This window comes from Rana temporaria, chromosome 5 (genome assembly GCF_905171775.1).
Source record: "Rana temporaria chromosome 5, aRanTem1.1, whole genome shotgun sequence".
NCBI lineage: Eukaryota > Metazoa > Chordata > Amphibia > Anura > Ranidae > Rana > Rana temporaria.
The window spans coordinates 177,517,865-177,534,890 of NC_053493.1; the positions used below are offsets into that span (position 1 = coordinate 177,517,865).

General features: G+C 46.9%; 1 protein-coding gene across 2 annotated transcripts in view; it reads right to left on the reverse strand.

Annotated features, from left to right (window-relative positions):
* RECK (reversion inducing cysteine rich protein with kazal motifs) overlaps positions 1-17,026 on the reverse strand; it is an 861,635-nt gene that overhangs the window by 83,977 nt on the left and 760,632 nt on the right. For both annotated transcript variants that reach the window (XM_040353423.1, XM_040353422.1), the window contains one exon: positions 6,337-6,529. In XM_040353423.1, coding sequence (XP_040209357.1) covers positions 6,337-6,529 — 193 coding nt within the window. The remainder of the gene's footprint in view (positions 1-6,336; positions 6,530-17,026) is intronic.

The following is a 17,026-nucleotide window of genomic DNA, read 5'->3' on the forward strand; positions in this document are numbered from 1 at the left end:
ATAAGACGGGGTAGCCGCGGTCAGGGGGGGATTGTCTGGTTCGGGGGTCAGGTCATCACGTATGTCAATCTCCAGGCCCCTTCTCACGGCGAAGTTGTGCAGCATGCAACATGCACCGATGATCTGGCACACTGTAATGCCTCTGTCATTATTCCTCTTGTTTCTCACTTTCCCCAACATGTTCTCACTAATTCTCAGGAAGATTCTTGTTTCCAGACTTCGTTTGACCAATGCGCCGCGTCACTTCCGGTGCGCGCGTGTTTGCGTTCCACCCTGGAACGCGGAAGTGCGCCTCGGCGTTCTCCGCCTCCCTCACACGCTGGCTGCCTATTTAAACCTTCAGACATGGACGCATGGTGTTCCACTATTCTGGTAGGACGCCTGCCGCCTCCTGGATTCCTGAACCCTGCTCCATCTCCTGGATTACCAAACCCTGAACCTGGATCACCCCAGTCATCGCTAGTTGTCCAGACTCATTCTACCTTGAACTCGGGTCATGCCATTACTATGTTAAAAGACTGATTCAGCTAACCGCAAGTATACTGGTTACCAGACTTATGTAGCATATTGCCGGCACATGATGTTCACTGACTGAATGCTAAATATTCATATATACCAGAGAGTGAAACTTTAACCTGAACATGTATATTCACTGATATGCCATTTACTATTGCTACAAACAGAAACTGACATATGTCCTCCAGTTCTACCTCCTGCTGCAATTGTTACATACTGATAGATCTCAATATAGTTCATGGGAGGTCTGTTTAATCCTAACTGTCTATGAAGGAATAGGCAGTGACTCATTATATGTCCTCCAGTTCTACCTCCTGCTGCAATTGTTACATACTGATAGATCTCAATATAGTTCATGGGAGGTCTGTTTAATCCTAACTGTCTATGAAGGAATAGGCAGTGACTCATTATTGTAATTAACTGCCTATGAAGGAATAGGCAGTACTAATAAGATACACTTGTGTTCCAACTGAGGTTGTGATGAGCTGATTCCTGAACTCTTTTAACATTACAGAGAGTGACTAACGGGATCTTACTGAGAAACCTCTGCAGCTGTGATCCACAGTGTTATTCTTATTTACAATATAGCAGGGTCTTTACACACACAAAGTTTGGGGAATACAACATGGTACCCCCAGACTTATCCAGGCATCGGAAACGGGACTTCAGGAGGCCAAAGGTGCGTTACACCACTCCACGGGTACGTGTGTGTGCTTCATTGTATCTTTGCTCTCCTGGGGTTTGGGGATTCCGGAATGGAGTCATGAGATGGGGTCCAAGTGCATATGCCGCATCACCTGGAAGGGAAAAGACAGGAGGATGTTAGTCATGCATGTGCCCCCCATGATGTCTGCATCATGGGGGGGGGATAGTCATGCCTGACACCCATGTCACTCACCAACCAGCCAGCTGTCCCCATACATGTTCTGTTCAAATTCTCTTGGGATGGGGCTTTGACGGTATATGTAGCCGTCATGGCTGGATCCTGGGTGTTTGGCACGGACGTGCCATATGAGGCACTGGGCATCGGCTATCACCTGTACGTTGATGGAATGCCAGTGCTTCCGATTGCGGTATAGGTGCTCTGTCTCACGGGGGGCCGTAGTGCCACATGTGTGCAATCAATGGCCCCCACAGTGCGTGGGAATCTGGCAATTCTGTAGAAATCACACATTGCCTTCACCCGCAGGTCCTCCTAGGTGGGTCTGAAGATTTGGTTGGCCATGCGTCTGAGGATTGCGGGGACAACCTGGTGCACACATCTGCTAATGGAGGATTGTTGTCAGGGCACCAATCCTTCACGGACCTATTCTCCTCGGATCCTTGGCAGACCAGCTGATGCGCGTGCCGCTGATGTGCGCGCGCATCCGCAGTGCGTCTGGACTTTGTGTGCACGGGCGCGCACAAGCTCGCTCCACCTCGGGGGAATCAGAGGCCTGAGCGGCCTATTTAAACCAGCCCCTTCCTCTCTGCAAATTGCTGGTTCGTAAACAGCTTTTGGATTTACCTTGCTGCTGAAAACTTGACTTTGTATATCTTGTTACCTGACCCCTGGCCTGCTTTTGGATTGTCGCTTTCTGTAAACCTCTTGACCCCGGCTTGAACTTGGACTACCTGATCTCTTTAATCCCTGACCCTCGGCTTTTGGACTTTGGATATTCTGTTTGCTTCAGCCCCTGACTCCGACTTGTTCCTGGTATTATCTTCAGCCTTGTTTCCTGTGTGCACCAGCTATTAGGACTGTTTCCTGTGCTATCCAAAAAACAGTCTCCAGTGAGCCTCTGCTATCAAGTTCCCGGTCTTCATTGGATCTCCCTCTGCCACTGGTCCCGGTGCCTCCTGGTGCGTCCTTCCCTCTGTCACAAATCCAGGGGGCGGATCGCATCGGGTCGCAAAGGTGAGCCGCCCTTGGCATCTTGGCCTCGGTAAGTTATTTCCTGACAATTGTGCCATCCCAGCCACCACTCCACTTGTACGCTAAAAAGAGCCACTGGCAAGGAAATGGAGTGTTGCCAGTACCTTGACCAGTGGCTCCACTGCATGTGAGCGGTGTGTCTGGCTGGTGATGTCATCTTTCAGGGTTGTGGTTAATTCCATGATGGCAGTAGGGCTGAATCTGAAGATGCGATACACCTCAGAATCATACATGCCAAAGACGTTTATGCGCGGTCGGTATATCCTCTCCCGTGCCCTCCTCCTCCTCCGTTCCCTCCTCCTTCTGCGCGCATCTAAAGCCAGTAGTATAGCTATGACCATGGATGCCCCTGGCATGTTGGCATACAGATTGTTGTCCTGCAAGTGTGGCTGCTCAGCTCGTCCCTAACGGAGTTGCTTTAGCTGACATGCACACGTCTGGTTCAAAGTTAAAGCTGCTTTTATGAGGGGTAACTTTAGACCCGACGTACAGCTGATGCGCACAGCGCGTAGCCTGCGCCGGACAAACGTACTTTTGTGGATCGCCGTATCTCCCTCATTTGCATATTTGCATAGCAAAACAATGGTGCGTCTAGCGTATTTTTGTGCCCATGATGCGCCGGTGTAGAAGAATTACGTTGGTCGGAAAAATCTGGTTTTCAGGCGTATCTTGTTTTGGGGATACGGCGCATAGATAGGCCGGCGCATATTTACACTTACCCGCGCATCTCGAGATACGCCGGCGTAAGTGCTTTGTGGATCTAGCCCTAATTTAAAAAATGTAGAATGTGCCATCTCAAAAACGAACGTGAGTTTTACAAGAACGAGCGCTCCCGTCCCCTAATTTAGTCTGAGCATGCGTGGATTTTTAACCAATGGTCGTGGGTACTAACGTTCGGTTTTGACCTATCGGTTAGGCGTCCATCGGTTACATTTTAAAGCAAGTTCCTATTTTTTTGACCGAAGGATAACTGACCGATGGGGCACACACACAATCGGTTTCGAACCGATGAAAACGGACCTTGCAGCAATGGGTCTTGCACAGCTCCCCATGGAGAATAGCCAGCAGTCTGGCGACAAACGCCCATTGGAAGCAGAACAACTCTTTGGAGGAACACCACCGGAAAACTATCTTGTAACTGGACAAAATCAAGAAGCGACATGTCATTCAGGGTAGCCCCCCAAAATACATGTCTAAGCACCACTAAGGAAACAGAGCTCAGCAACCAGGTAAACTGCGGCCAAGCGGCATTGCGGACAACTTCATCGCCTAGACCAACCGGTCCGCCAACGCAGCAAAGATTCTGCTCCCCCTTCAGGTATGTCAGCTGGACCTATAGAAGCCAGAGATTCTTCTATTGGAGACAGGGGGGTCCACTACTGGTGGAACAGTCTACTTCCGAAGGAGGGACTCCCCAAAAAGGGGTACCTTACAGCAAACGTTTTTGGACACTCCAAGTCCTCATGGACAAATCTGTCAAAATAAGAGCCGCACATTTACCGCGCAGGACGGATTATCCAAAAGGGTACCGGCCCTCTGCCGCAGCCACCACTGCATCCCCAATCTTGAAAAAGGTACCTGCACAGATGTAATAAGTGCGACAACCAGCGCCCCTTCGTTCACTACTTTTAGTTATCCCCACTCCCTGACAGGATAGGGAGCATGGGCCACGTCCGTGGCGGCAGAGCCAGATCGCACTGTTTGAGACAGAGAAGGTAGGGGAGGGCAGGGGTGCCATATACCAAGCTACCCCAAAAAACTCAAAGGGGGGGAAACAACAACCGGGACCCCCCCACCCGAGGTCCACATAGTGGAAGCGGACCGAGGCCCCTCACAGGCGGCACAGACCAAGGCCCCTCACAGGGGCCACAGACCAGAGCCCCTCATAGGGGCCACAGACCGGGGACCCCTCACAGGAGGCACAGACTGGGGACCCCCTCACAGGAGACACAGACCGGGGACCCCCTCACAGGAGACACAGACCGGGGACCCCCTCACAGGAGGCACAGACCAGGACCCCTCACAGGAGGCACAGACCAGGACCCCTCACAGTAGGCACAGACCAGGACCCCTTACAGGAGGCACAGACCAGGACCCCTCATAGGAGGCACAGACCCCACCATGCTACCCCTCTGGTAAGAGACGATCACAACACCTAGCAGGCCGCAGAAGCTGCGGCAAAGTAGGCCACCGCAAAAGCAGGGGGACTACATTTTTGGCCGAGCCCTGAACAGACACCCAGTCGGTAGGCCGCAAAGCCGCAGCCTAGATTTCCAAACGCCGGCCACAAGTGCGCTGGCCACGGGGGGACCAGAACGCTCCGAGCCGGTAGGCCACAAAAGGCGCAGCCTAAATTTTTGGCCAATGCCCACAAATTACCGGACTGCTCCGAGCCGGTAGGCCGCGGCCTAAATTTCCACCCCCGATTAAGCGGCCGGCGGGGGGACTGGACCGATCCAGGCTGGTAGTCCGCAAAGCCTCGGGAAGGAGGGGATAGAGGAGAACCCGGAAGGACCGACCACCCCAGGGAGTGCCCGCGCCCCATATACTCCAGGGAAGGAGAGGGGGGACCCCTTACTTACCTCTCCAGCGAAATGCACAGGTAACTCTCCCAGACAGATCTTCCTCGCCACCGAAGTTGGGGTGCTGTTGGCCATGAGGAACGCTGCGACACAGGCCGAGACCCAGTCGTATGCGACCTCGCAAGATGTTTAACTTGCAGGGCCAGCCCCTGTCCAGTGGGGCTATGTCGTGTCTGACCTAACATGCAGCTGCGGTCTGCACACGCTTGCTGGCCAGACTGGGGTGATCCCTGGATCAGGTGTCAAGTCCATCGCCCAGCCCGGCAGTTGATTGTAGCTCTTACTAGAAAAAAAATCCACGAAAACAACAAACAAAAATTTACAGGACTAGAGATCCCAGCAGGGAACTAGGTCCTTACTCCTGACTAGGCAGAAAAAAATGGATACCTAGAGCAAGGAGGGGGTTAAATACTGACTGAGGACGGCCCATGGGCGTAGCCAGATGTTTTTTTTGTTCTGCCTAGTCCTACTCCTATGGAGGCGATATAACCCAATGGTTCTGAATTAATAATGCTGTGTGTGTCAATGAACGAATGAGAAAGTAATTTTCTCTTGTTTAACCTCATTCACTAAGATAAGTGATAAGATAAATTTTGTATAAAAGTGAACATGCTATATTTTTTTGTTAAATCAGGGTTATTATATTCATTAAAGCTGCAAAAAGCCCTACTTAGTTAAGACTATTTGACTGTGAGGACTACTGTGGGACATGTTTAGAAAAGGGGTTTCTGTGTGCATAGCTTGCTAAATAATGTTGTGTTATTCAAATGTCAATCAAGGATAAAGTTAAACAAAGAAAATAAGTAGACATTTTTAATTAATTCAACAAACTTCAAAGTAAAGTATAGAAGTGAACATTTTCAAATTGCGCACACACACTGGAAATGTGGCAGCATACTGTACGCTAGATAAAACATCAGCTAGAAAACTAGAGATAGAGTATTTTTTTTGTTCACTTGCAAGTTTACAGTTTAGCACGTGTCTGAAGTTGGTTGGATTTATCCCTTGAATATTCACAAATGGAACAGACACATACATTTAGTATTATTGGACTATCATGAAGCAAACAATTTAAGGTGCATATAAAATGAAACAATGAAATGATACAAGCACATAATATGATGGAAACACAATGGGAATTGTTTTACAGTAACAAAAGTTCCTTACTTAAGAACTTTCGTACAAGAAGCATTCGTATCAGTGTCTGTTTCAGTAATATGCACTGTAGTCGTGGGAGAGAAAAATAATATGCAGTCAGAATTAATCAACAGAGAAAGGGGTCTAGAAAAAACTTTTGTTCTTTCAAATTGTACTTAGTCTTACCTGGCATGACCCCTTATATGATAGCCGTTTTCCTCTTTGATACAAAGTGCAAATGTTGGGATGTTCCATATTGTCACTGTCACATACTGGGTCTCGCAAATGGTCACATTTAGTTTGACGTGGGATGCATTCATATTGGCGGCATTCAAACTTCTCAACGCTAGTAAGGCAGACCTGTCTTCTTGTAACGCATCTGTATAAAGCAAATTTATTTTAGGAATTTTGAAAATTAAATTAAATGATTGCTATTAAAGAAAAACATGTCCAAAAGCCTGATGTCTGATAAGTCTTTGTTAGGGTTACTATTTTACAATAGGTTACTGATCTACAAGCCACAAAATATCTCCAGGAAAATGAAATCACTCTCAAAGAAACTCAGCTAGTTAGACCCTTTGTCCACTACCTTTGAACTAGCTTATAAACTGGTAGTCAGACAATGGCCTCTTCCATTACAGGCTTTTGAGACAGGCAAAAAGATGTATGACAGAGTGGTGTTCATTTAATAAAAAAGTAGAACCCCCAGTTAAAATGTGTTTACTTCAAATGCTCAATCATGTGCAAGGAAATATACCATATATACTCGAGTATAAGGCGACCTGAAGCTACTGGGTCCCGGATGCCATGATTGTCCCCTGTGTAGCAGAAAGCATCTCTTTGAATCAGGGGTGGGGGGGAGAGGGTACTGCATGTGCTAGGGGGCTATTTGGGAGGAGAGAGGATTTGTGTTGGGGTGGGGGGCAGATTTAATATTCAACAACATATCCTAATGTCCCCCACACCCAACTCACTGCAAGTATTAATTTATGTCAGCTCCCCCCTATGCAAATACCATCTATAGTGTGTGTGTAATCATTGTAATGATCACAAACCTCAGACGAGCGGCAAATGTACAGCGGCGTCTCTCCTCTTCCCTGGCTTCTCCTCCTGTCTGTGTACACAGAAGACATCAGGAGGAGGCATGGGAGGGGCGTGTTTAGCGGCGTTGCACTGTCTGTATTCACAGTGAGAAAGGCAGCTGGCGGGGAGCGATGCCAGCTGCCATAGAGAGCTGATATCACCTTACTTGAATATAAGCCAAGGCTTTTTCAGCATAAAAATGTGCTGAAAAAGTCGGCTTATACACGAGTATATTCAGGTAATACATTTCCTCCACATGATTAGATAATTGAATGAAATTAACATTTTACTCCTTTAGTTAATCCACCCTACTGATTTAAAGCCTCCTTTGATTGGGAATTTCAATTGGACAAAAATTATATGCACAGTTCAGAAACTGAAGGTAAGCAAAAAGCTATAATTAGTAAGAGCCCCTTCACACTGGGACGCTGCTAGTTATAGCAGCGATTTACCGCTGTTATAGCGGCACTTTTCGGCCGCTAGCTGTGCAATTTACGGCCGCTAGCAGGGCCCTTTTAACCCCGCTAGCAGCCGAGGATAGGGTTAAAACCACCTACAAAGTGTCGCTGCCAAAGTCATTTGCAGGTGCCTCAGCAGCGCTGCCCATTGATTTCAATGGCAGGGGTGGTTTAGAAGCAGTGTATACACCGCTCCCAAACTGCCCAAAAAGACGCTGCTTGCAGGACTTTTTTTTCGTTCCTGCAAGCGCACCGCCTCAATGTGAAAGCACTCGGGCTTTCACACTGGGGAAGCACTTACAGATGCTATTTTTAGCACTAAAATGCCTGAAAAGCGCCTTCATTGTGAAAGGGGTCTAAATGTCTGAAGGTTATAATTTATCTAGGTCATAGTACCATTAATAGTAGCTAGTCACGTCTCAAGCCTGGGCTTTCTGTCTTTTGGAGGGATGGAGGATTTTGAACAGTGTTTTCTCCCCTGTTTGAGATACTGGCCCAACTTTACCCTGAGAAAGCTAAAAAAAAAAAAAAAAAACATAGGAAAACCACCATTTTTTGTTTAATCTCTTCTTTATTAAATGTTTTCTTTACATATAACATTTAACATGCCTTGACACTTAAAAGGCAGCTTGATACTACCTTCATTTACTATATGGTGGTTTCCGGTCCTCCCCAAAAAAAAAAAAACACAATTAGAAGGGCTCAACTTATTTGGCAATTTAAGTGGGACATTCCAATGTCGAAAAAAGGAATGAAAAACATTAAGCAATAACAATATACCAGATAGTATATGCAAATAGTGCAAACGTATGATGAAAATCAATCACAAAATAAAATTAATATGTGAAAATACACATTTTCTGGATGTCCCAGGAAGTCAGGGCTTCCAAAGTATTTTAAAAAAGAGTCAGCAAGCTTGTTCAGTTTCTAAACTGGTATACACAAGATCCCCTTGAATGAGAGTTTTTGGCTTTCCAATCTGGAACATCTGAGTTCCATCTGAACATATGGCTGGAACATCCGAGTTCCAGCCATAGCTGCACAATTTCCTGGATTCTTTCTTGGAGTTCGTCGGATTCCCTGTGTAGCGCCCCCTTGCTTTTTAGCATGGGCACCAAGCCTAAAGTTAGTGGAGAAAGAGAGAGTTACCTTGCTCCCATTCAGTGTTTGCTTCAATTTGGGACTTTTGTCGTTCCAGAAAGTCCACTGGGTCAGTCTGTGGTCAGGAGGTGCAATGCCACCTCTGGCCGGCAGTTGGCGCCAGAGGGGTTCTGGCGGAGCGATTTTTACCCAGCAGCCAATTGGAGGAGTTTTTCCCTCACAAGGCATGCTGGGGGACGGTATATCTGGGACAGGGGTCATGTGTTAGGAAGTCTTCGCGGGGTCCCCGTTCCAGGTGCGGTACCCACCTTCAGGGTACGCGCATCCATGGACCCAGCCGGCGCGGCCCACCTGGCCAAAGCTGAACTCTGCATCGAACCTCATCCTGATGAGAGAAGGGACCCCAGCGTTTCACTGGGTTTCAAGGCCTGTTGACAGAATCCCAGTCTGGGATCAGGTATCCGGACCATTGACAGGTATGCTTGCTGTCATCCAGGGAACCTTTATAAAAAAGGGAGGATTCTCTTTTGCTTATTTACTCAAGTCCTCTATTGAAATTGGCCCGTGGCAGGGGCCCTAGAGTCAGGTCTGTGAGAAAGGCCTGTTCCTCCCAGTATTATCCAGAGTGACACTCTGGCTGCCAGGCCTATCATAGGGGTCTGTCCAGGGGCACTTTACCCACTCCAAGCAGAGTGGCGACGTGTGGCCTGATACCACATGGTTCTTTTTCTTCCTTCATCAACCTTGTCCTTCCCAATTTGTGTTGATGTTGGCCGTGTTTGACCTGGACAATAAAGATTTGAAAACTCTTTATTGGATGTCTGGACCTCCACTCACTGCTGCTATTCTCACAGTTACACCCCTAGACACTGCCAGGTTAATTTGGTAGGCCGGTCCCAAATCAACCAGCGGCTCCTTCGGGGGTAGCGCTACACCTGGATCGTCACTGGAAATCCACTGATCAGGTCATTCTTGCATGATTGACTCGTCGCTGACACTCAAGCTCACTACTTTCGGTAAGAGTATGTAGCACTATATATATATATATATATATATATATATATAAAAAAAATGTATTTTCACATCTTAAATTTTATTTTGTGATTGATTTTCATTATACATTTGCATATACTATCTGGTATATTGTTATTGCTTGTTTTTCATTCCTTAGCGCTACATTTTTACCAATCTTTTACATTGAATCTTTGTCACATTTTTATGTAGCATCTTTCGTTTCTTTCTTTTTTACGCACTGGGTTAGCGCAGTAATATCCCTTACTCTGCCAATGGGAAAACCTTTACTACCAACATTTTACAACTGCGGTACAAAGTATGTTGTATATTGTTTGACTTGTCCCTACAGACTTGTTTATCTTGGAAGAAAAATTTGGATATTGTGAGTGAGATTTGGAAAACAAAGACGATTTATAGAGCATGGTGATGAAAAGCATAGTGTTCTCCGACATTTCACTGACAAGCATGCCAAATGTATGGGTCGATAGGGCTATGGGTCTGGATTATTAAATCCATTCCCAATAATGTTACAGAAGCTGAACTTCTGTGAGCAGAAGACTATTTGGACTTACACGCAAGATACTTTATCTCCCTTTGGGCTCAATGAAGAGACTGCAATCAACAGTCATTTAATACCATCTTTATTTGACAAGTCTGTTCTCTGTCTCCTTTTTATATACACATGTACATACTGTACTCACATGTCTGTGTGTGCATATAGTTAGGTCAGGTGGTCAAATACACCAGTCTAAAAGGGCCCCAGAGCCGGACACATCCAAAACATATGTTTGTAAGTGCCCTGCTCTATCCGACACCGCGGACACAGCGGGTCCCTGTCAGGGTAAATCCTAGACAGACGCACCGGAGTAAAATAAACTCTGTGCAAGAATTTCGTTTGCACAAGCTTATCACCCGCAGATATTACCAATTTGGGAGCATGCTCCAGACAATCCTCCCAATCCCCCCTCTCCAAATCCGGGATATCCAACTTCCAGGAGTCCCAGAGCCTATTTAATTTAAGGGAATGGACGGGAAGCAATGCACCATATAGAGCAGATAGAGGATTTGACAGGGCACCACCAGACAAGAGGTCTTCCCCCGGGTCCAACCTAAGCTCCAGAGGGGCAAGAAACTGGGCCCTAGCCACGTGGCGAAGCTGAGCATACCGGAAAAACATCCAGCCAGGTAGCTCATAGGTCTGAGTCAATTGCGAGAATGACAGCAAAGTACCCGATGGCATGATATCCTTCAAAATCTTAATGCCAAATCTTTCCCAAACCTGAGGGTCAGGTATGGACTGAAAATGAGGCAAGTTAGGGTTCCCCCATAAAGGTTGTAGCGGGGCCCAACACCCTTCCCGATAGAACCTACATCTCGCCGCCACCCATACCTTAAGTGTCACCCTAGTTGGGTCCGGCAGACCCACATAAGCCCTTAGACCTCTATATGCCAGGTTCTGCAGTGCCTGTAGAGAGCCCAGCCAAGCCACCTCCACACAGACCACAGAATTAGAGCACTTGGCCTCAAACCACCAATACACTGTGACCAACATTGCAGCCCAGTAGTAAATTTTAAAATTTGAAAGCGCCAGACCCCCAAGCTGCGTAGGAAGATGCAGCGTGGATTTGGCCAATCTAGGGACAGACCCATTCCAGATAAAGGAGAGAATGCACCTATCCACCTCCCGAAAGAAGGCCGCCGGAATCCAAGCCGGGCTGTTCCGAAACAGGCAAGTAAATTTAGGTAAGAGAATCATCTTCAAGATGTTAATTCGACCAATGGAAGGCCGGACCAGGATTGACAGCGTTCCCTGAGGAGCTGGAGCAAGGGGAGCACATTAAGCATGTAGTATTGGGAGGGGGACCTAGCTACCCTAACCCAGAGATACTTGAATTTAGTAACCCATTGCAGCGAGGTGGGGCCGGACAGAGAAACAGTTTGTGGGTCCAAGGGGAAAAGAACTGATTTTGACCACGGATACCAGACATGGAGCCAAACTTGTCAAACACATCCACAGCAGCAGACAGGGACAGGCCCGCATCGTTCAAGTATAGTAGGGTATCATCGGCGTAGAGCGATATCCTCTCTTCCAGTCCACCAATCCGCATACCCCGCACCTCCAGAGATTCCCGGACCAAAATCGCCAGGGGCTCCAGTGCCAGGGCAAACAGGCCAGGGGACAGAGGGCACCCCTGACGCGTGCCCCTGTGGAGGTGGAAGGATTCGGAGACCCAGTCATTTGTACGTACCCTGGCCCTCAGCGCCCGATACAACAGCCAAATCCACCGGAGGAAACCAGGGCCAAAACCAAAGTGCCACAGTACCCCCCAAAGATATTCCCATTCCACCGAGTCAAATGCCTTCTCGGCATCGAGGGAGGCAATGACCCGGGTCCCTACATTCTCATGCTGGATCGCAAGATTCAGAAAGAGTCGCCTTATATTATATTAATATCCGTACCCTTGCCCGGCATGAATCCAGTTTGATCTACATGTATCAACGTGGATATCACTGTGGACAAGCGGGTGGCCAGAATCTTTGCCAATATTTTGGCATCTACGTTTAGCAACGAGATGGGCCTATATGATGCACAATCCTGGAGATCTTTACCAGGCTTGGTGTAACGGAAAGAGCCGTGACACCCAGAGACTTTTGAAGGATGGGGGGTACTCCTGTGCCAGCGTCACTAATGACTCTTGGGTCTAGGGTCACCCTGTGCCCCTTTTGGGCATAGGGTGACTGATAAATGATAATTCATGTTTTGCAGGATATCTTGGAATATTACAAGTTGTTAAAGTCTGACTCCAAATGAAGTATTTTCATTCCATGGGGGGACACATGCTTTTGAGGTGTTAATTGCGTCTGCTCCTAGACATTCCATTGTGTGATGCTAATACCATTCTGTGTCCATTGTACTAATTAAGTCTGAAAGGTCAGATGTCTCCTTTCAGGGGTAGGGAATTAGCATGTCAATTATGTTTGGTAAAGGAATGTGTTTTGTGTAACAGGTGAGGGGAACTTTTTGCGGAGGCTGTCTGGATAATGACTAATAATTAACTCAACTGAATGTCATTGTCTAAGAGAAGGTGTATTGAAGCCCCCCATTGTGTGATGTGTGGGTGGAGTGTGTCTTTGTCCCTGTGATTAACTGTAACATGCTTGTACTGTATATAAGAAAGCTAAGATACCACTAAAGAATTTGTTCATACATTTTGAAACCAGTAACAGAGCTTGTCGGTCTCGTTATTCTGGGAAATGGGATGGATCGTGTCTGATGTCTGTTGGATGGTTGGAGTGTCGGATAAGCTGTCGTGGGGCGATGGAATGGGAGATCGTAAACGGTGGTGACCGTTACAAGTGGTGGCACAGCAGTGGGATGGTTCCATCGCCAGAAGAACAGCTACAAGGACACAGGACAATGGAGACGCAGTATGAACAGCTGAAGCTCTCTTCCCTCATGGACTTACTGGAGACCGGCCAGCAACCATAAGAAAAGGGACATTATCGCACAACTTGTCGAAATGGATAGAGCTGAAAGGCCCAGCGTAACAGACAGGACACCAGAGGAAGAAAGTTTTGATCGGGCTGTTAAACGTGGACTGGCACAGTATGGTCCTAATCCTCCACCGGAGATCGTAGACCTAGTTTTGGCGGCTGTGGATGCCACTTGGCTACATCAAAGAGGTGCTGCAGCAGCAGCAGAAGTCACAGCAGCACCAACTGAAGAGAGAGGAGAGGTACAGATACCAGTCCCCACGGAAGAGGAATTCAAAAAGAGGATACAAGAGATGCGGATACAGAACAGAGGACCAGTATCAGAGGAGGCCCTGCTGGGATGGTCGGATGTGATTAGTTGCCAACTCTGGAAGGAAGCGCTAGCTCTTGAGCAGCAACACCAGGGGAAGGTCCTCCCCTCCATCCATGTAAGGTACTGGCCGCAGTATGACGCACAAATGCCGTTATTGGGGGAACAACCGAAGCAGGAGTGGACAGCCGAGTTAAGCAGGCTGATCCGGGCAGAGATGTGGTTGGACGAGAGCTACAGAGCCCTCCGGTGGTATGTAGCCCAAGATTGCCCGTGGTCAGCGGATGACAGCCCCACGGAAGGCTTTGACTATGATAGGCTGGGACTATTGTATCAGAGGATGTCCAGTGATCCTGACTTCGGGGATGATAGGGAGTGGCGCTTGGAGGACATCATGGAGCACAGAGAGGAAATATTGAATGTCTCGGAAGGCCACTGGTTGCAGGAAGATTTGGAGTTTCTGGCCATTCAGGAATGGGAGCTGGAGATCGCCTGCAGACAGCTGCTAGACTCTGCTCAGCAGCAGGGGGGGGGGGCTCCCGTTGCTTGGGACTATGAGGAAATATCAGATGACAGATCTGAAATCCTGGCTGATGAATCGGCAGTGGAAAATATGGAGATTGCCATCCCTTAAGCCAAAGCGGATGGTGTGAAGTTCCAGGGAGCCGGGGCAGTTGGCCCCTCTTTCCAGCAACAAGCTGAGGTGGTAAAGCTTTTACTCCCAGCTGAATCACTGCCAGCCGGGCAGGATGCTACTAACCTCTGCACACAACTACAGCTTGAGCTGATATCGGGGGATGGGACTGTGGTCTCCCCTCACAGCAACCCAGCAGAAGAGCTGGCAACAGAGCAGAGTGCCACAGGCCTCTGCTCTCAACTAGCAGGAGAGGGAGTTCCTGTGGTAGTGGATGGGACTTCAGTCTTCACTCCCCAGAAAATGGTGCGGCACTGAGACAGGAGGACGTCAGCTTTGCTTTGCAAGCACCGGGGGATTTTCACCTATCACCAGTGGATGGGACTCCAGTCTCCACTGGTATACCCCAGGGATGGGGGGCAGTTGGCCCAGATCCCCAACAGCATGATGGACTGAGCCCAGTCACCCTGTCTTCTCTCCAGCGGCTGAAAGGACTCCAGGGAGAAAGGGCCAGTCCGGTCCTTTCCTCAGCGGCAGGCATGTTCTCTGAGAGAGGCAGAGGTTGGCTGGGTGAGTAATGCTCTGTTTGGAGCAATTTATTTGGGGTACGGGATGGATACCAGCATTGGAGGACTGGAACTACTGACTAACTTCAGAGTCAACCCGTTTGGGGTTCCCTCCTGTGTCAGTCTCCCACCGAAAGGGGAGAGATGTAACGGAATGACCCGTGACACCCATAGACTTTGGAAGGATGGGGGGTACTCCTGTGCCAGCGTCACTAATGACTCTTGGGTCTAGGGTCATCTTGTGCCCCTTTTGGGCATAGGGTGACTGATAAATGATAATTCATGTTTTTCAGGATATCTTGGAATATTACAAGTTGTTAAAGTCTGACTCCAAATGGAGTGTTTTCATTCAATGGGGGGACACATGCTTTTGAGGTGTTAATTGCGTCTGCTCCTAGACATTCCATTGTGTGATGCTAATACCATTATGTGTCCATTGTACTAATTAAGTCTGAAAGGTCAGATGTCTCCTTTCAGGGGTAGGGGATTCATCTGAACTAAAAGTTCATAATCTGCAGTAATCAAGTCAGAAGTATTAGAACCCCATTCATATGACTCCTCTGAGGAATTGTCCCTAAAAAGTCTTATATGTAAAAAAATCCAACAAATTTATATACATTCATGAATTCCATACAGTAACTCCTATCCGAATACCATGAACAGTATCAGGAGATAGAGGCTATTTTTAGGAAACATTGGGGTATTTTGGCAATGGATAAAGTGCTTAAAGCTCAGTTACCTGCAGTCCCCCAGTTTATTTACAGGAAAACAAACTTTTGGGGACGAGATAGTCAAAGTATTGGATCCACCGAAGAAAATTCAGATGTTTTGAGACAGACCAGGCTTTACAGCCTGCAGACTTTGTAAAGCATGCCGACAAGTCTCAACACACTTAAGAGGGTTAACCAGCTTTACATCTACAGCTAATGGTAAACAGTTTGAAATAAAGGAATGCATCACGTGTCTAACAACTCACGTGGTGTACGCCTTGGAATGCCCTTGCGGGCTAATGTACATTGGCCGCACGAAAATAACTTTATCTAAAAGGGTATCAGAACACATTTATAACATAACCATCGGATACCAGATACCAGAAACCAGATAGGCTTGAAATTTTGGGGAGTTGATAAGATTAACCCCAACTGGAGAGGATCCAATATGGTCCGGGAAATATCTAAACGGGAAACCCAATGGTAATTTCTTACTAACACTCTTAGCCCTATTGGGCTCAATATAGACCTAGACTTAATTGCTTTATAAGCAATTACTGATAAATTGGATAAGAGTCCCCTACTAGTGCTGATTTTAATTGTATTTCTTTTCAACCTTTAAGACAGTTGCTGTGCTGGCAGCAATATGTATTCAGTGATAAATTGCACCATAGGCAGCCACTGTAAGAAGTCCATATGGAGTTACTGTATAGAATTCATTAATGTATATAAATTAGTTGGATTTTTTTTACATATGTAAATAAGTGATAAGTGCTCAGTGTTAGAATCATTTGATTCGATTTAAAATCATGCATATAAATTTTAAATTGTGTATGTACTTTTCTATTATTTTTTTTTATTTTTTATAAATATATAAATATATATATATATATATATATATATATATATATATATATATATATTAATTTTTATATGTATAATGTACTCATTACAGGCCATAGCCTCTTTGTCTAAAGACATTAACAATATGAGATAATGAAATGTGTGTATACGAGATAACAATGCACAATTAGTATGGAGGTGGTGTATTCATATTATTTTAGACAGAGCTTGTAATGCAAGAATACTCACATCCAACTTGTACCATAGTGCCGTTTAAATAATGTAAGGACAGGTTGTAGTGGATGTGAGTGTATTTGCTATAAATAAGCACTGAGGATCACAATAGGCGGAACAGCAAGCTGGGATGCCGAAGTAGATAGCAGTACATTGCGTCTTGCTGAAAGGCAGACGTGATGCATTACAAGTGTCAGCAATGAGGGGCCATCTAGCAAAGGAGGCTGAATCAGACAGACATACACGGAAGAGCACCTCTTGTCAACGAGCTGACGCCGAAGGAGTGGGCGGTGACATCCGCATCCACCATCCTATATAAACGTTCTGTCGCTTTGTGTAGCCATGCCCTCTGAAGACGTGAACCAATCACGAAACGTGCCAGGCCGTGGCTACGCGACGTATCGTACACACAGGAGAGAGCTACAACC